General features: G+C 42.0%; 1 protein-coding gene across 3 annotated transcripts in view; it reads left to right on the forward strand.

Moving 5' to 3' along the window:
- Positions 1-19468, forward strand: part of ECPAS (Ecm29 proteasome adaptor and scaffold) — a 57439-nt gene extending 37971 nt beyond the window's left edge. For all 3 annotated transcript variants that reach the window (XM_041486281.1, XM_041486280.1, XM_041486282.1), the window contains exons 30-49: positions 1074-1241; positions 2090-2169; positions 2910-3015; positions 3609-3656; positions 4622-4743; positions 5827-5977; positions 6766-6831; positions 8549-8638; positions 9128-9194; positions 9829-9920; positions 10009-10075; positions 10310-10501; positions 11464-11672; positions 12157-12200; positions 12705-12897; positions 13474-13618; positions 14221-14326; positions 14480-14568; positions 15759-15830; positions 16639-19468. In XM_041486281.1, the coding sequence (XP_041342215.1) occupies positions 1074-1241; positions 2090-2169; positions 2910-3015; positions 3609-3656; positions 4622-4743; positions 5827-5977; positions 6766-6831; positions 8549-8638; positions 9128-9194; positions 9829-9920; positions 10009-10075; positions 10310-10501; positions 11464-11672; positions 12157-12200; positions 12705-12897; positions 13474-13618; positions 14221-14326; positions 14480-14568; positions 15759-15830; positions 16639-16778 (2247 nt within the window). In that variant the 3' untranslated portion in view covers positions 16779-19468. The remainder of the gene's footprint in view (positions 1-1073; positions 1242-2089; positions 2170-2909; positions 3016-3608; positions 3657-4621; positions 4744-5826; positions 5978-6765; positions 6832-8548; positions 8639-9127; positions 9195-9828; positions 9921-10008; positions 10076-10309; positions 10502-11463; positions 11673-12156; positions 12201-12704; positions 12898-13473; positions 13619-14220; positions 14327-14479; positions 14569-15758; positions 15831-16638) is intronic.
- Positions 19469-20095: the final 627 nt, after the last annotated feature.

Here is a 20095-nt window from a genome sequence, read left to right on the forward strand (position 1 = left end):
CCTCAGCACTTCAAAAGCACAGGAGCATAGTTAGGTTCCCGACCCTTGTGGCATTTCTCCAGCCCAGATGAGTCAAGAAAATCCACTCAGAAGGTGTGGATTGAGCTTTGGCATTTGAAGAATTTGCAAAATCTTTTAAGTTGAAGGGGACACCTGGAAATCAGTGCTCTAAACCCCCCACAAGAGCTAAACAGAGCATGCTGTTCAGGCCTGTTTCAGAGCATGCTGTAAGGCCTTGGAGGCCTTACTTTTCTTTACACTTTCTGCAACTTCTTGCTTTTCATGGCAGTGGTCCTAACTGAAAATGTGTCTTTTTTGCTGTTTTCTAGATTAACCCAAACAACACATCCTGTCCTTTGAAGTCCCTAGTGTGGGGTTTTGAGTGGCAGCTTTTGACACTGCAAGTCAGAAAACAGGCAGTCATTAGAGGCAGTCACTGCACTGCCTTCACTGAGTAATTTCTTGGGCTATCCTGCCAAATCTTGTGGTACATCACAGGCAAGCATCAGTTCCACTGTATTAGAAGTGACAGTGGAACTAACAGTGTTGGAGAAAAAAAAGGTCATAGAAGAATACTGAAGTTTAAAGTAAATATGGACAGATGCAAAATTATAATTCCCAGAAATTTCAGATTTTAGAAATAAGGTGGTGTTATTTTGTTTTTAGTTTTTCAGTTTCTGAGTTACTCTACTTTTCTAAATCAGCAGAGTTGTAAGGAAGCAGTGGCCCACCCTCACCAGTTTAGCCAAGAAAGAATCTCTTTTGGAAGAACATATTTAAATAAATCTTCATAGTTTTAATTCACCAGTACTATTTCTGCAAATTAGATCAATCAGTATCTTGCATTTAAGGTTGGAAGAAAGTTTTGAAGTAGTATGTTGTCTGCTGAGTGTGAGATTACTATCTTACTGTAGCTGTGAGGATGGGCTAATTCTAGTACCATTCTAGACTTTTTGATGTGGTCTAACTCTAAACTATGTCAGTCAGCTTTGCCCCTGACTGTGGTGTGCCCATCAGCAATAACTGGGTGAGTGAACAATGTTTCAACAAATACTATTTTGTTGTTATTTCAGGGAGCAGCTTTTGGTTTCAATGTGATAGCTGCCAAGGCTGGAGAGCAGCTGGCTCCATTTTTGCCCCAGCTTCTTCCCCGGCTCTACCGTTACCAGTTTGACCCCAACCTGGGCATTCGTCAGGCAATGACCAGCATTTGGAACGCCTTGGTCACTGACAAGTCAATGGTGAGTGACCAGCAAGGTGTGGCAAGGGGCTTTGCTGCCAGCCAGCAGTGTATAGGAGATCCTGGTGGGACAGATGCATTTTGTGAAAGGAGGGGCAGTGCAGAAAGGGGTGAGGTACTGCTCTGGAAAGGAGGTACCTCATGGATGAGGTTGGAGCTTGCACAGAGGTTTTGCACTCTCATATGTGAAAGGATTTTGCTGACCTTGTCTGTGCAGCCAACATTAAAGTTTATGACTTACTTAAAATGGGGTCTTCCCGCTTTGATGTTGCTTTGATGCTGCTTATGGTAAGTTTTTCAGGAATCCTTATGGCCTAAGATGCCTTCCTAAAGGAAGTGCACTAAAATATAATTCCTCAGTTTTTAAGTGGGAGGAAGCTCATGGTTGGAGGCTGTTCCATCTGTTTGGAGCACTCCTCCCAGGTGTATTTCAGGAATAAGTGATTTTCATAAGATGCCCTTGCTCTGGTTCTGCAAGTCTTGGGATTGGATTTGCATTTTTTTCTTCTAGGAAAGCTGATCTTACTGTGAAGTTATTCACTCTAATTCCTCATCAAAACACAACTTCTTCTCGAGTAAATACATGTGTGGTGTTGCATTTTAACAGTTCAGCTGGTAAAGGCCTTAGGGGACTTTTCGTGTTGCATCTTTCACAATGTTAAGCACTCGAGCAGTGCTTAGAAAGGTGTTTCTAAAGTACAGTTAGAGAAAGTTTGCACAGCACTGGCAAGCATTAGTTCATCTGATGTGGCTGAAAGCAGGTTGTATTGTCCAAATGGACTCTTTTTTTTACAGAGTACTGGACAAGGATGCATAGCTGTACTTGTTTAATGATTTTTTTAATTGTAGGTTGATAAGTACATGAAGGAAATTCTTGAGGATTTGGTCAGTAACCTAACCAGCAGTCTTTGGAGGATCAGAGAATCCAGGTATTGCTGGGAAAAGTATTGGATTTGTCTTTGAACTTGGTTCTTTTCTCTTGTTCATCATAAACTTGTTAACCTGAAGAGGCTGAGGAGGAAAAGAGGACTTATCCTTTCATCAGGATACAGCCCAGCCTTGCAGCCTGCCCTTGAAAGTATGATAAAATCTTGAAGCTATTTGCCTGAAATTTTTTATTGCATGTTGCTTTATACTAAAGGACATCTTCTGAAGAATTAGTTTTCTGGTTACTAGTTCTTGCCTATCCTTGAATCTGAAATAATGCTTTCTCTTAGAAAACCTTGTCAATCTGACAGTTATGTGCATGGTAGCAGGATGCCATTTTTAATAAACTGCTTTTTGTTTTTAATGGTTTGTAGCTATGCTGTATTGAAAACCTCCATTTTAATTTCAATTCCATAATTCATGCCATTTTGGTTTCTTCTTACTGTATGCTTAAAGAAGAGAAGACTAAAACAGTTTTGCCACTGGAATGTTTGCAGTAGCAGTTTTCACCACAGCAGCCTTTTCACCTCCTATGACCTGTTTCAGTTTTTACCTGAATGAGTGAGCATTTTTTTCTCTGCCAAAGGAGACATTCTTGTGACAGAGTAGATTTAGTGTTTGGGAAAAGTAAGGAGTGTGAAATAGATCTCACTGTTTATTTATATTTATAAGGATATCTGAATATATACACCTATATCAAGTAAGAACACTGTGTGAAAGAAATAAAATTCCCTGTTTACAGTTGTCTGGCACTAAATGACTTACTAAGAGGAAGACCTTTGGATGATGTCTTAGGCAAGCTTCCAGAGATCTGGGAAGTTCTGTTCAGAGTGCAAGATGACATTAAGGTAATGGAACTGAGAACTGAACAGGAATCTTCAACAAACAGTACAGTGATCAAGCTCTGACAAGTGAGCTTGAAGCCAGTGGGAGTTTTGAGTATTAAGCAGACTAGAAATTCATGCTCCTTGAAAGTAAAATTTCCTTGTCACATTGGAAATTCTCTTTATGTTTGAAGTGTTGGGTTTTGTTCTGGCTGTGCTTGTTCTAGATGATTTGAGATTTTTCCTTGAAATAAAAGAATTCCTGAGTAGTTACTTAACTTTTGAATATAAAAAACATTTATTTTGGACTTCTAGTGTGCTGAACTGATATATGGTGTGCTGAACTTGCATATGTGACGTCAGTGTCTTTGGGTCCTTCCAGGTTTCAGCTCTGTCAGTGTATTGATTGTACCAGATACTCAGATGGACCAAAGCCAGAATATCTTTTAACAATGTTCTAATAATTTCTTCTAAAGATATTGCTACTTTATATTAAGTATTGACCATGAAGATAGCCTTGTCTTTTCTAGTGTTAATGCTTATTGATTAATATTAATCATTCTAGAAGAATAAAAATAAGATAAGTAATTGGTGACTTTTTTTTTTTTTTTTTTTAGGAGACTGTGCGAAAGGCGGCAGAACTAGCCCTAAAAACTTTAAGCAAGGTAAAACTACAATTTTGTCATAGGCACATATAGACAAGGCATATATGGTTTTGGTGTCAGGAGTGACCATAGACTACATTCTCTCAGAGGATCTCTAGTCTAAGATCCAGTTGTGAAAGACTGAACTGTGAAAGACTGCCCTAGAGAGCTTAGTAATCATCACCACTCCCATGTATTTTTGTTGATGCTAGTGAAGTCCTGCTGCTTGAGGGTAATGTGATGTTAAGGTATATACAAGCAAAGGAAGGGTGTAATAAACTGTGGGTTTTTCCTCTGATGTTTTTTGCTTACTGGGGGGTGGAATTTAAGTAAACTTACTGTAACTTCAACAGTTTACCAAGACTGACCAACATAGTTGACCAAGCCTGGTGGTACTGGTATGAAACAGAGTAACTGTGTACTGGACTTCTCTGTGACGCTGTTACTGACAAGGTTTTTTGGGTGTAGTACGCACTTGATATTTTGTTGGTGATCCTCTGAAAAAGTCACATGGGTGGCAGTGGATCTAAAGTGCTGTGTTTGAAATCACAGTCTTCATAGTGCATGATATTTTAATGCTGCAAGTGGGGATCTGGTTCCCAGATGTTGTTGTGAAAGGTTGTGATTGCAGAATCTGTTCTCATCTGTGACTTGCTGCTCTGCTGTATGGAATGATTGAGTCCCTGTGGCTGAGATAGGCTGTCCTTCAACTGAGAGGCTATTTGATTCATGTGTTCATCCAAATTCAGGTCAAAGCCTGCTAGGCTGTGAATTTGTCTTTTCTGAAAGTGGATTGTAGTTGACTCAACTTAGTTGGCTTAACTACCTTGTGGAGAGAAGATGAAGATGTAACAGAGCCTGGGCTTGGCCATGAGCAGTTTGTTTAGTTGCTGTTGGCTTCTTTTATCTAAAGGAGAAAGTGCTTTAATATAATCTGTGGGGGACGTTTGTGCATGTTTGCAGCACTGATTCTCACCTGTCCCCAGGTCTGTGTGAAAATGTGTGACCCCTCTAAAGGAGCAGCAGGTCAGAAGACAATAGCTGTGTTGCTCCCTTGCCTCCTAGACAAAGGAATAGTAAGCACAGTTGCTGAAGTCCGATCTCTCAGGTTAGTTTTGCACCATGTAAGTTCCTGGGGGTCGAGTCTTGACCAGAGACACCAAACTTATTCACCTGAGTTTCAGAATGTTCTTCATGTTTGAACTGACAAGTTGCTCCCCAAAAGAGTTTTCCTGCTGAGTTCTTTTTTCAGAGTTTAAACAGCAGCCCTGAGAACTCTGCCTGTCTTTTGGAAGTATGTGGCCTCTCTGCAAATGCCAGATTCAGGCATTTCCCAGCAGGAAGTTCTTTTCTCCCTGTACAAATAGCAGGCTGATCCAGAAACAGTGTGCCATGCTAAGGCTGTCCTTTGGGACTGGCATATTTGTTCTTGTTGCGAAGAAAAAGTCCCATGGTTCTTCAAACAGCCATGTCTGATTTCACAAATTCTTGTGAATATTGGCAGTTCACATCCCACATGTGACTGCATTTGGTCACACTGTTCAAATACGTTTTATGTCTTGTAACAGTTCAATGTTCTTTGATGTGTAGGGACTTTATATGCTTGTCAATTTATAACCTTGTTTATTCTTTCCTTTGACTGAGGGACAGAAAAACTGGAAAATTCAGAGTTGAAGCTGATCTTGACAAAAGTAATTCTTAGGAAGGCTAGAAGACTTCTAACAAAAGAATATTTCTTGAACTTTTTTCATTCCTTTTGGAGATATAAAACCCCTTTGTCAAAATGCAGCATGAGAGATGTGATCAGTCTGAAACTGACTAGTAAGGTTTGAATAGATTATTGTAACTTGTCTTTTCTTGGGCAGAGACAATGAATGTCTCAGGGTGACTTTGCCCACTGCTTGTTTAAAACATGGGGGTGTGTTATTTCTTCCCTTATCTGTCTGCAGTACTCCCTCTTTGCCCATTCCTGTTGTGATTCCATGGCCAAAGTAAGCAATCTCTGGCCAAAATATACATAACATCCCTTGGAAGCTCAGGGCTAGAGAGTAATTTTGTTTTAGCAAAAATTACACATGGTTTTATTTGAAGGAAGATTTATATTAGTGTATCTGGAATACAGGAGATAAGAGAGGCTTTTTAGATAATTTCGTGTGTATCTCTGTTGACCTCCTCTTTAATCTTTTTCCAGTATTAACACTCTTGTGAAGATCAGTAAAAGTGCTGGGTCTATGCTGAAACCTCATGCGCCAAAACTTATCCCAGCCCTGTTGGAATCCTTGAGTGTGCTGGAGCCTCAAGTCCTCAATTATTTGAGTCTTTCTGCAACAGATCAAGAGAAAGTAAGTGCAGCTGTAACGGGGAAGCATCAACTCAGCAAAGATGACAAAGATTTAATCTTCATTCAGTGAACAGAAAAATAGCAGATTTGGTAGAGAGGTGTTAAAAAGCAAAGAGAAATAGCTAATAAGTTACTAAAAAGATTTGGTCACGGAATATGGCTGGACAAATGTGGAGTTTTTTTTGAAGGATTGGGATAATTTTTATTCCCTAGACCACTGTATGTTTCCAAAAGTGAAGAGCAATTTTAGTCTTCTGTTTTTAAATGTCACTGCTGTTTTTCCCAAGGGATTAACTTTAGGTCTTCATATAACTTCAGTTGGAAGGTGTGCTTGTAGCACTATCGGCTGGAGGTGGATGTTGTCAGCACCACGTTATTTAATTGTTGTCAAAGAACCATATTAAACAATCACAGTCTCCTTGAGAAAGTGATTGAAACCCATTGATTAGAAACAAATTTAGCTAATTTCATTGTGATTCAATTAGATTATCCCTTTGCAAATGAAAAGGGAGTGAACAATGTGAACAGTTCAGTGTGAGTTTTCCCCCATTTGTTTTCCCACTTCCTCTCTCTCTCCCTGTAGAACACTTATCTGCCTATGAAAGGGAAACAAACATTCATAGTCTGTAGGCATAATTGCTTTCTCCATGCATCTGAAATGGACTTTAGTGTAACTGAGTTATGGCTGATGTTGTTGCCCTTTCTACTGTTTTCATGTTGTGTTTACACTTGGATTTGTTTGGTGCTTTTTCCTGTTGGTTTTTTTTTTTAATTTTGTTTTGTTTTTAGACTGCAATGGATAGTGCCAGACTTAGTGCTGTCAAGTCATCTCCCATGATGGAAACGATTAACATGGTAAGTATTGATTTCAGAAGGGTTCCAGTGTAAGGTATGTTGTAGAAGAAGAGGAATTAAAATGGAAGCTTTCCAGAATACCTCTTCAGGTTTGTTTTCTTATCACATCTCCATGTGGCTGTGTGTCCACTTCCTTTTTCATGTACAAACTTCTCATCATGCCACTGTTGCTTTCCCCTCATATCAGTTGTGAATAACTTTGGCTCCATTTGGAGTCAGATGGATTGCTTCATCATCTAAAAACCTGCCTGCTCTGATGAAGAGGGCATCCTTCTAGTGCTTTTCTTTGGATGGAGCCTCAGCTGATTCTAGATTATGTTAGTTAGCATATCTCTTCATCTCTAGCCCACAACTCCAAAACCAACTTCTCACCTGGGTCTTAAGTTGATGATAGTCATTGTTGGTAAGGCATAAATGCTGTTCAACCATTGTTTTGTGGTGCCTTAGATATTCCTATCTGGGTCTTGCCCATACTTTCATGGTGGAGGTACTTAGCGAAAATGCTGAAATCACTGGAAACACTGTCAGCAAATGGTGTTTGGCACCAGAGTTTCCTGCTGCTGGAGGAGGAGTTGCTGATGCCCAGATGCTGTACTGCAGGATCTGTCCTGACAAAACTCCTTGTCCTCTGTAGGAACCTGTCTCTTTTCAAACAAAAAAGGCACCTCTTTTCTGCTCAGGCATTGGATGCCAGGGGCATGTGGGCAGGTAGAAAATGTGAGGGTTGAGCAAGTTTTAGGGGAGTTGTAGCCACCAGAGCAATTTATTGTTTCCTTGGCTTCTGGAAAAACAGCAACAGCAAGCCCTCCTGTACATAACAACATGTGGAGTTGAGTTTTGGTGTCAGGTGGAGTGGTCTCTATAAATAGAGTGTAAAGCAGTTGGGAATGAAAGGCTCCATGTAAAAGTGTACTTGCTGCATCCCTGCAGGCTGCAGCAGCTGCTGCTGTCCCTCCTCCAGGCCACGTCGTACCCTGGCGGTCCTGGGGGATCAGCTGTAGTGCCCTGATCATTGACTGGGATTTTGTAGGGTAGGGGAAAGACAGTAATGGCTTCCCTGGAGTATTGTGGAGATGTCCTGGCTTATGAGGAACCTCCTTTATATTTATATTCTGGGGCTGGCTGGGAGATTATATGGATAATTTCCTTCACCAGTGATGGGGGAAGTAACAGTTGATCTGACTTTGGAAGCTCAGTTACCTTTATTTAGTAAGTGATCCTTGAATTTGCTAGAGAATGGACCTCCTGTCTGGAAACAGTGTGTTACATAGAGTGCTGGTAACATGAGGCCCAGTTTTGGATATATTTGGCCCTAGTTTGGATATATTGTTGCTTCCTGGTTTCAGAGAGTTGGGGGAAATGTTGAGTCCTAAGATACAGGTCCTAAGATACGAGATGCCTCTGCATTTCATTCTCACAAGTGTGTTAGTTTCAGGCTTCCTGAAGAGTTGGAGTGCAGGAGAACACCAGTTCCAGCAAATGATAGTTCTAGCAAGGTCAGCTCAACAGAGAGGTGGGACAGGAGAATCTCTATATGGTGGAATCCACTTCATGTGGTCTTCTCCTCATCATGCAGCAAGCTCTTGTGATTCAGATGAGGACCAGCCAGCAGTGCTGAGTGCCTCTGCTAGAAATACCCAAACTTAAGTTACCATCATGGCTTTTCTTTTTTTTTTTACTTTTTTACTCTGTCTCCCTGTCTCTTGCCTTTCTCTAGAGCTTGCAGTATTTGGATGTGTCTGTCCTCAGTGAATTGGTCCCTCGGCTGTGTGAACTGATCAAGAGTGGAGTTGGCCTTGGCACAAAGGTATGTCTGTGGTTTTAATAGTTCTTTTGGAAATGAAAGAGGGAATATAGAGCAGTGCCAATGTAAATATGGTTCCTTTGACTATGTCTTTTAAAGCAGCAGCTTGGGTTGATAGGTACTGGAGTCATTTGACATGAGTCCATCTCCACTACATCAGTCTACTGAATGTGTGCTGCCCTAGCCTCCTCTAGGCTACATGGCTGCTGTGCTCTGTGACACATGAGTGCAGAAGGCTGACCTTGATTGCTGGAAATCTTCTAGGATCTTCTGTCCTGACTGTGGATCCTTTTTCACTTCCTATTTAAATTCTTGTCATTCGTGTTTTGCGAACTTTTACTGCTTCTACTTTACTGCTCTTGGATTATGAGAATAGAGGTCAGTGGGTGTAGATCATGTCTTACAAGTGCAACACCACAGCAAGCATTAATGATAATAACCAGTGGCAAATACTGTTTTATCTTACCTTTGTTTCCCCTTGCAATCTTCCAGGGGGGCTGTGCCAGTGTAATTGTGTCATTAACCACACAGTGCCCTCAAGACTTAACACCTTATTCAGGTAAGATTTGTCTCTTAGTGTCAGGTTTTAAAGGAACTTTTTGTTGTTGTGGTGTTTCTTCCCTTGAGTTTAGCACAAGAATGATAATTACATGTTTATTTTTATCAGAGAGCTGTTTGAAGTTTTTGCTTGAGATTGGCATGCTTGGAATAGCTTGAGTACCCCACCAAGTTGGAAGAGGTAGAGGAAGGAGCTGAAGGAATTCACTAGCACTGAGTAGGAATAGGCAAAAATATTTCTTGTTTTTCTTGGAGCAGTCTAACAATGCCTATGTTAGGGCAGCACTGTCAGTATGCACTTTTTCTTTCAACTTAAGCTATGGGTGGACCGTGAACAGCGACTTTGCCTCTTTGGGTCTCTTCTGATAGTAGAAAGAACCACGCCTTTCTGTTGCAAGATAGAAATGAAGCTGAAAGCATGAAAGTGTGGAGTGCTTGCGTATAGGAACATTATCAGTCAATGTGCAAAACACCAGTGCTAGTTTAAACGTAACGACTCAGACTCAATAACCCCACATACATACAGTCAGGAAAAATGCATGAATTCAGGCAGTCTAATGAAATTCAGGCTATTGCAATTCTTGCCAGAGGAATAGAGTGTAATGCTTTTGATAAAGTAAAGTTTCTTCCAACAGGCAAACTTATGAGTGCTTTGCTTAGTGGCCTGACTGATCGCAACAGTGTGGTACAGAAGTCTTTTGCCTTTGCTATGGGGCATCTAGTCAGGGTAAGCTGGGCTTTAAGTTTTATTTTGCTTCTTTATAGGTAGTCTTCTTTGAAGCGTTTGAATAATTTGAGTCTCTTCCTTCTTACAGACTTCCCGGGACAGTAGCACTGAGAAGCTGCTGCACAAACTCAGCAGCTGGTACATGGAGAAGGAAGGTGTGTTGCTTTTGAGGTATTCTCTTACAGAATACAGTGCAGAAAAAGTTCCTGGTGACATCAAAGGCTAGTAAAGGAACATTTCTGTGTCATGATGCTTTGTTTCACTGGCTGAATAATTCCTATACAATGTTACACAATACTGTGCATTACTCTGCTTTCTAAGAGCCAAACCAAACAGTTAAAAGAATAATCCTGCTTCTCAATCTTAAGGTGCTTGTTTTGCTCTTTCAGAGCCAGTTTACAGAGCAGGCTGTGCTTTAACTGTGCATGCTATGGGACGCTACAGCCCAGATGTACTGAAGAACCATGCCAAGCAAGTGCTGCCATTGGCTTTTCTTGGGATGCATGAAGTTCCTGAAGAAGAGAAAGGAGAGAAGGAGAATTCTACTCTGTGGACTGAAGTTTGGCAGGAAAATGTACCTGGTATGTTGTATTAAAAATAGTAAAACTTTCTGGAAAGCATGAGACAAGAAATAGCATGCTTTCTAGAATTCCATTTTGAAAATACAGAGTTTTCATGGCAAGAGATTTTGGAAGCTTGTTCCCGTTTTCTTCCTTGCTCTAGATTTGTTTGAAGTTTGCCTTCTCTGGCTATTTAAAATAATTACAGGGGCATTGATCACAAGGGTGGACAAGCACAGTAGAAGTATTTTGAAATTGTGATACACTGAATGCCACTGTAATGTGGCTCTGATGGTGCAGATAACTAGACATCTTTGGAAATTTTTATGCCTACAGAGGTTGCTGCACATTTCAAAGTTACAAGAGCTTTGCCCTTTCTCTCTTTTGGAGATCTCTGTAGTAATACCTCTGGGTTTAGATTCAATGAATTAATCTATGCTATAGAAGTGGAGTTTTTTCTATAGATGAAGATCTGGATGCATTATAGTATTGTCTTGCTGACTCTTTCAGATTTCAGGTTTGGTTCCTCAGTTACCAGATGATTTTTCTGGAGTCTGAGAAAGGAGCTGAAAAAGGTTCTCTAGTGATCTGTTCTTGGAAGAAAAAAAACAAACCACCATTGAATTCCTTAGAAACAGGTTGACACAAGGTCTAGTGTCGGCTTTGTGGAAGGACTGAAATGAGCTCTGTGTCTAAATACAGAACAGACTTTATTTAGAACCCCTAGAAAAGAGTCTATCTTCATCCAGGCTGGGAGGAATTCTACATGCTTTTGCCTGAAGTTGACCTTTCTGATATATCTCATAGCCAAAACTTCACAGAGATCTATAACTGATTGTTTTTTTTTTTTCAGGGTAGCACTGGTCTTGTTCACTTGTGGTGGTTTTTGTTGTGTTGTTTTTGGGGTTTCTTTTTTTTTTTAGTAAGATCAAAGTATGTTTGTTTTGTATCAAAATTATAGTTTTCCTCCATTTGACTTGCAGGTACCCAGGGTGGGATCAGACTGTATTTGCAGGAGTTGATATCCATCACCCAGAAGGCTCTGCAGTCCCAGTCCTGGAAGATGAAAGCTCAGGGAGCAGCTGCCATGGCATCAATTGCCAAACAGACAGGCTCCCTTGTCCCACCACATCTGGGAATGGTGCTCTCTGCACTGCTGCAAGGCCTACCAGGGAGAACCTGGACTGGGAAGGTAAAGAGGGAATTGTCACCTCATGGTTTGCTGTGAGACCAGCAGCGTACAGCCCTTAAGCCAGGAAATGCAGTCTCTGCTGCAGAGTAACACAGTAAGAATGCTGATGCAGGGAGTCTGCCTTTTGTCCTGTGTTTAGCTGATACTGAAATGACTGGGACGATTGGTAGGTGGAATTCAGACTGCTTTAGGAGTTGGTCTCCCACTTAGACTAATTCCACTGTACCATTCCTAGCCTGGAGGGATGCTAGCATGTGCTCAGAGGTGCTGCAAGGCCCCTTTTTGCTGCCAGTTCCATACAGATAGAAAGTTAAGTCCTCTGCAGGATGAGTGGCAAGAGATAGACATTGCTTCTCCAAACTGGTATCAGTGGCATGTTTCCCCACTGCCCCTTGCAGAAGGGCACAAAAGTTTGCCCTGTGCAGCAGGACTGTGCGTTTTGGCTGTGTGGCACTTCTCAGTGATGTCTCTTCTGTCATTGCAGGAGGAGCTGTTAAAGGCCATTGCCAGTGTTGTTTCTGGGTGCAGGTAAGTGGCTTGAATGGGGTGGTACCCTCAGGATCTGAGATCTCAAAAGGGTGGTTGTTATACATTGTTATTGCATAGGGGGTTCTAAGGAGATTAAAGAAAGTTTGTTACCACCATCCTGATCTCTTATCAGTATGTGAAGAGCAAGTGATGCTTCAGAGAGACCTGCAGAAGTAAATGGTTGATTTAGAGAGGAAGAGGAGGATGTTGAGAGGCCAGAGTTGCTAAGAGGAAAGCAGAGACTAAGGGGGAAGATGGAGACCTTAAATGGGAAAAGGAGGAAGAGACAGAAGAGTAGTGAGGGAGAAAATGCCTTGGAAGCATATGAGAAAAGAAGAGAATAATACAGGGAGAGCAGACAAACAGTGAGAAAGAGCACTCCAGTGTAACTTCTGTTACAATTACTGGTAGGCGACTGAGTGCCTGGACACAGGAATTAATTCCTCTGTGGGAACAGTGGATTTTGGGATTAACGTGGTAATGTCCATGTGCCTTGCATTTCAGTGCAGAGCTGCAGAAGTCAGTGCCAGGTCAGCCCACCATCACAGATGTTGTCCAGGCTCTCCTGAAAGAATGTCGTAAAGAAAACCTGAAGTATAAGATGGTGGCACTGCGCTGTGCAGCTGGGGTGCTGCAGGCCACAAAGGAAGACCGGTTCCAGGAACTTGCTGATATCATCTTCCCCATGATAAAGAAGGTGACAGTTCAACTTCTTGAGTTTTCTCTCTTTCAAAGCAGAACACTCAAGTGGTGAAAGTCCCAGTGATGCTGGCTGCATGCCAGACTTCTGCCCAGAGGGCTGATAATATGAGGGATTCCCCACACTCAGTCAAGATCTTTGGTGGGGCTGAATACCGAACAGTTGGTGAGCCCTGGGGTGGTTCTACCTGTGCTGCCCAAATTCTGAATTAGCCCAACTATTCTTTAGACAGAGTCCTGCCTGTGATGTCCACCACTACCCTGTTAGCACTTGAGAAGTTCATTCCTGACTGCTCTACAGGCAGCAAAAGGCTCCTGGGAAGCTGTGTAGAGTGCTTGTGTTTAGTATCAGCAGAGCCTTGCAGCTCTGGGAGTCAGACTGGTGTAGCACAGGCACGTGTCTGGGTGCCAGGCCACAGAGCCTGCTGTGCCCCTTTGCAGCTGCTGGCAGTGCCAGAGCTGGGCACGAGGGCTGATGTGTGCAGGCTGCAGGGGAAGACTGAGCTGCACTGCAGTGTGTGCCTAGCCTGCCCTCATCCTTCTGTCAATCACACCTTCCCTCATGCCTCCACAGAACTCTCTGGAGAGCATGGGAGCAGCTTTTCCAAAGCATGATGAAGAGGATGAGGACATGAGGGAGAAAGAGGTTCAGATGGAGTCCCTGATCTGTGCCTTCGAGACTCTGGGCAAAGCCTGGCCGAAGAGCCCAGAGACACAGCGTAAGTCAGCTGATGACATGCAGAACAAACTGTGTTTTCTTAAAATGAAAAGCAGGAGAAGGGAAGCACCTGGAGATCATGTGCAGAATGAGGAGGGTGCTGGAGAAGATGCAGGATCTCATTGCAGCCAGATTGTGAGGGCATTCAGTGGGACAGCTGCCCCAACTGCTTTCATGCAAAATAAGCCATCCTTCTGAAAAATCTTTACTGTTGTCTTAAATTCACTTTACAAAAATGTTTTGAGTTTATAGATATGCAAGATGAGTGAGGTAGTGTGTCTAATGAAAAGAAGCCTAACTGCTGCTCACATTTACATTTGTATCAAAGCTAGTATAAGAATTTGGAATACCTGGAGAGAGTTGGGAAAAGATTGGTTTTATTAGCATGCCGGTGTGTGTAATGCAGCTGTTTTGTCTGCCAGCATTTGTAATGAGTGAGTTGATGTGAAGATTTTCAGGGTCACTTGTTACAGGATGTTGACTTGGTCATATGCAATGATTAGCTTGATGTCAGTTGTTGAGGAGCACTTTGGAGACAGACCAGTAAGTGTTTCCTTCTGCCTTTCCATATGGTAACACAGTGATGTCATTGTTCTCCTGTAGGTTGCTATCGCCAAGAGTTTTGCAAGTTAATGTGTGATCGTCTGAAACTCAGCACATGGAAAGTGCAGCTTGGAGTGCTACAAGCCATGAATGCCTACTTTCAAGGGTAATTCTTCTTTCTGCAGTCCACTTTAGTGATTTGTCTTCTCTTTCTTGCTTGATACTGTTCTGTGAATTTGATGACACTGAATTGATGGAGAAGTTGAGCAAATTTCTGTCCCAGTGATGCAGGATGCCTGACTGTTTTTGCATTTGACAGGCTCTTGCTGTTTGATGAGGAGCACTCTGACCCTGTGGCTTTGACAGAAATACTGTTGGAAACCTGTTCCTCTATCACCCATTCTTTAGGTAAACGGACTTCTCCTGGTTTGTGATGGATGATGAGTTGCTTGTTAATGCCATTGTCCTCTGGGGATTTGTGTGGTAGAGGAAATGGAGAATAAGCAGAAGTTGACAGAGGTAACATTTAGCCATTCCTTGCACTGTAGTGATTATTATGAAGTTGCAGTGTTCAGAACAGCAGTGTGCAGGGTGCAGTTCACAGAGAAGCGCATTCCTCTGGTGCAAGAGAGCTCTGCAAGGGGAGGGAAAGGCAGACAGCAGGCCGTGCAACCTCTCACAATCAAGCTGTTCCTGATTTAATGAAACACAAGCTTTTCTGCTCCACCATTCAGACTTCTTAGATATATATGCATTATGTATCTAAGATTATAGTACCCAAAAGATACCCCAAATTTTCCCAGATAGCCAGTGCATGAAGCTCCAAGGCTTAGAGGCAGTTTGTGCTCTACTGGAGCAGGGCACCCTTATATAAGTGCTGCTGGTGTCATGTTGACAGTCATGCACCTCTTCATTAGTTTGGTATGTGTTCCCACTTGTCCTGTGACTGTAACAGTGCCCCATATCTCATATGTGCATGTGTCTTGTTTCTGATGTGCCTAAAGACAGCACTTTAGTGCTAGCTACCAATTCAGAGACCCCATTGGAGAAAGTTTCTTTTAGGTATCAGTCCTCGTGGAAGGAGGACTAGGGTCCTCACCTTAGTAAGATTTTAGCTCAGAGACCAAGTAACTTTTTGTGACAAGATTGTGCTTGATGGCTGGCATGGGGTTTATGTACCCTCACTTAATCCTGCTTGTTAACATTTGTATGGTATCCAACCAGTACAACTCACTAGTACATTCTGTTACACACAGAAGTTGTCTGCCATCACCTGCAGCTATGGCAGCATTTTGTTCCCCACTGAAATATGTAAGGAACAGTAGCTCTGTGGTACTGGCAGAGGCAACACACAAGGTTTAGTTGACTTGTCAGCCTCCAGTTGTTGACTTTCTGCCATTCAAATGTGCCTAGTGTTCAAGTGGGCACTGCAGACTGACAGCACAAACAAGAGCTCAGTGATCTGCGTTAGTAAAAGTGGTCTGGAGATCACAGAGGTGACTTTTTGTAAGGTAGCTTTGTAGCCTTTTGTAAGGTTAATGGATTTGGTTCTCAACGTGGTTTTGGGTTTTCTTGTCTGTTTTCTTTAAATCTTTCAGAAAACAAAAGCTACACGTCCATAAGAACAGAAGCTTTATCTGTGATACAACTGCTGCTCACCAGACTACAAGGTGAGACTTTTTACTTGTCACCTGGAAGAGCCACTGTGTGATAAAGATGGTACCTGGCTGTATGGCCTGGAACTCTGGAGAGATGGCCTTACCTTCTGCTTGCAGCATTGGGTGTTTCTAGGGAAGCTGGGACTTGGAAGTAGGAGAGACCTTGAAGTAACCAAGGCTGATATCAAGTTCTAAAGTAGCATTGGATACCATTTCCTTTGGTGAGGAAAATGTTCAGGAAGGAGGGTCCCACATGGAGCTCATAGAACTGTCTTGTTAGATCTGTGTTAAGTTCAAGCTCTACAGAGGTGGGAGTTCCTCTTAGTACAGAAGAGTGATTTTTACATTTTCAGTGTCAAGTTTGGTTTCTCATTATTATTTTGTAATCAAGCCTTGCAGAATTGTCTTCATAGGGTGAGGTCTTCTTAGGTCTCAGGTTCATATGTGTCTGCAGTTGTTACGTAGCAAATTTTTCCTTTGGGTTTCTGGTATGCATTTAATGTTTCCTTTATTCTGGCAAAAATCTTACATGCCTCTTTCATCAGCCATTTGCAACATGGGAAACGTGGTTCTTCAGGCCTTTGTGCTGACACGTTGCAGGCTTAGACAATGACACCTGGTCTAGAGAGGTGCAACTCCCTGTCAGGAGGCAGCACATGCACCTGAGCATCCAGGTGAATCTGAGTTCTCCTGGAAGTGAGCTGTGAGTGAAAGGTTGAAGCAGTCACTCTTTTAACCTGTCTGGGGAAAGCAATGTCCTTTTGGAATTTTTTTGGTTTGTTTGTTCATGTTCAATGTCTGTCTATCTTTATCTGCACAGAAGCTCACCAGTGGGAAAGCCTGACACAAGAAAGCAGAGAGCACCTCATTCGTTCGTTGTCTACGATGGCATCAGATAGCAGACCTGAGCTACAAGAGAGGGCATTTGTGTTGAAGAGAACACTTGAAAATCTTGACTAAGTTGTAAAACATAAATTTCAAAGTGCCATGTAAAACAAAAACAAAAAAGTGCAGTGGTCTGAAAACCAAGTGGGGAAATGAAGATTACTCTGTAGGATGCATCATTCCTGGCCAAAATAAAAAATGCCTTAAATTCTTTTCCCCATTAATATTATTTTTACTCTTCAGCTGGTCATTACTTGTTTTATCAGCAATTACCTCTCATCTGCCCTAGAATGTTTGTAAGTGTGCAACACAAAAAAAACTCAAGGGCAAGATGCTTTTTTTTTTTTTTAATAGGCAGAAGAATGTTACCCCGACCCCCTATGTCCTTCAGAAAAACTGTTGAAAATCTACCAGCACAGAAAGTAAAACCATATTTAGTTTTCACATTTTTTTGTATGTAGAGATCTGTTAACTGGTGTTTACCCCAGTAGTGCTGGTGTTTATCTGTAGAGAACAAAATCCTTCCCTTGATGAGGCCTGTGTTCTACTCCTGTGGTTTCCCAGGGGCAGGGTTTCATCTGACACCCACCTCTGCTTCTGCTTGCTCCTCCCTTGCAGCCTGTTGTCTGTGCATTGTGAAAGGCAGAGTACTGTTAACTTCACTCCTTCCTCCTTCTCTGACCTCAGCATGGATTGACCAAGACTATGCTTTCCCCAGCTGGCAACCTTGGCCTCCCAAACTTTAAATGAGAACTTTTTCCCCAAAAGGATGCACAAGAGAGCACTTTACTGAGCTGTGTGGGACAAAGTTGGGCCTAGTTGGTACCCAGGTGGAACACTGCTCTTCTGAAAATTGTTTTGCATGGACACTCCTTAGCTCCAGGAAATAAAAAAAAAAAGAAAAAAAAAAAGGAAAACAATCTTTTTTAGATATGTTTTTGAAGAGCGTTTGAAGTTTGAAAATTACACATTTTTTTAATAGTAGTGGTAATGTTTTATTCCCTTCCTGTTCGTAAACCTGTTCTTGCTTTGGAAACCTGTAACAATTTAGACTTGTCAATATTTGTAAGAAACAGAATCATCTGTCATTTATCAGAGCCCAAGTCATGCTGGTTTCTAGCAATTTGCACTTAAAGAAGATTATATCTGCATTAACATGGGAGTAAAATTGCTGTATGGTGATGTGGCCCTGCTGCCTGTCTCCTTTTTTCTCTTCCTCCTCTGACAAAAGACAAATCTGACCACTATAACAACAAACTTTAATAGTGTGAAGATAGCACTGCTCCATAATCTGACCAGTATGTGTACAACTTTTTGGGGATAAATGCTTTGCTGATGGTGAAATAAAATCATTAGTGTGGGCAATATCATGTTCATGGCTTTCAGCACCAGAAGGCTTGTTTCTTTTCTTGCAGTCTGCAGCTCCTTTCAGATCTGCTGTTAAGGAGAGGATTGCTCAGATGACATCATGTTTCCTCCATGCCCACTTATTCAGATTCAGGTATGCAGTACCTGCTTTCCCCTCAGGTGCCATTCCCCAGTCAGTGTTTCCTGGTACTGTAACAGTCTCGTTGTCTGACTTGCTCTCCATAGGGAAGAATGTAATTTGTGCACACCTGGTAAGAGAACATCAGGAAGAAATGGGCAGAGCTGTCCCACTGTGGCTCTTGTGTAGCAGAAACCTCAGCGAGCACTATTGCATTGTACATTAGAACTGGTCAGTGGGCAACTCCTTGGTGCTGGGAGCTGGTGCTATGATGCTTTGATTTACACCTTGTTGCAGGGAGCTGCTCTTTGTTTACGTGTAGTTTGAACTATTGAGCACAGTGTACATTTTAAAATTTTACTGGGCAAATCAGTTTGCAGTATCTTTAAAAACTTGCTTACCGTGACATGTAGTGTCATGAGTGCTTTTTTTTCTTTTTTTTTTTTTTTTGTATTAGGTGAATATTACCAGTGATACATTGCTGTAGCAGTTCATTGTCTGACTTGGGTTTTTTCATATTGGTGAGTGACAGTAACAGAAAAGCAAGAGCCTCCATGTCTCTGGTAATTGGAGCTTTCACTGTGGACTGGAGTATTCAGAGGCAATGCCTCTTATGGTCAAGTGACTGTACGTAGAATAACTGTAATCATTGTCAATAGTAACCTGAATTTCTCTATTGGGGATTTACACTAGAGGGAAGAGCGTATTCTAGGAACTCTATAACAGCTGGATTAACAACTCTGGCCAAGAGTGTTAGGAAGGTTAGAGACGGTATGACACTTTCTGAATCACAAAGCAATATGTCTTTCTCGTGATTACAGAGCAGATTCAGAGCTCCTCTCTAAAGCATGTGCCTATACACAAAACCTACCTGTACAAAAGTAAATTAAGTCAGAGGTTTGATTTCTACCCCCCTCACATTTGTAAACTTGATAGGATTAAAAAAAAAAAAATAGATGTGGCCTTCCTAGAGTTTCTCCTCTAAAAGTGATTGCACTATGTAAAACACACTGTACTTCGCCCAGCATGGGCATTTCTTGTGCTGCTGCAATGCTTTGTATACCTGGAGTGCAGCGTGCAGACTCGACTTAGCACTCCTGCTCTGACTTACAAGCTGTTGCTTAAATGGATGTATATTGAGAAAAGTTTTCTAATGTTGCAAGATCTCCATCAAATTTACTGCAATCTGTACTGTCCAAATATGTGAATGGTCTGACTGAAAGAAAACCCTCCTGCTTACCAAAAAGGTAAAAACTAAATAAAAGCTGCATGACCTGTTCCTTGGAGTAACTGGTAGTGTTTTTTCTGCTGTGGTGGGTATTTTATAGTGTTCTGTGCTCCAGATTCAGTGTGTGCTGCTGTTGTTCTCCGTGCTGGCCTGCTGCCCTCCCCTCATGGTGGCTCTGCAGCCCTGGAAGGAACGGTGTGTTTTTGAACCCATAGCTTGGTCTCCTGAAACCAGGCAGGGTTAGGGAATGTGTCTGAATTACAGACACATTCTTTGCATTTATTACACATGCAATCTTGTATGTAGTATATATACATGGTAGATGGGGCCATGAGATTGAAAGCTTACTAAAATAATATTCAAGAACTTTATTATCCAAATTATTCCAGACACACACACACATTTCACCCCCAGTGCAACCTTAATTATATCTACTTTTCTAAACAGTATTCAGAAAGGAAGAAAAAGAAGGAAGGGACACGGATGAGGTAAGCAGAGAACAGCATACTAACACAAACCTCACCTATGGTGGCCGCCAAGTGGCTGAAGTGTGATCTGGCAAGGGAAATGCTGTCAGACCATACACAGACCATGCATGGGTCCAGAGCTGTGGTGAGCAGAGACTTACTCTGCAGTGCTGTGATAAAGCTGTTTCGGACTTGGGCCCCACAGACATGT

This window comes from Pyrgilauda ruficollis, unplaced genomic scaffold, assembly GCF_017590135.1.
Source record: "Pyrgilauda ruficollis isolate IOZ18807 unplaced genomic scaffold, ASM1759013v1 scaffold75, whole genome shotgun sequence".
NCBI classification, from domain to species: Eukaryota; Metazoa; Chordata; class Aves; order Passeriformes; family Passeridae; genus Pyrgilauda; species Pyrgilauda ruficollis.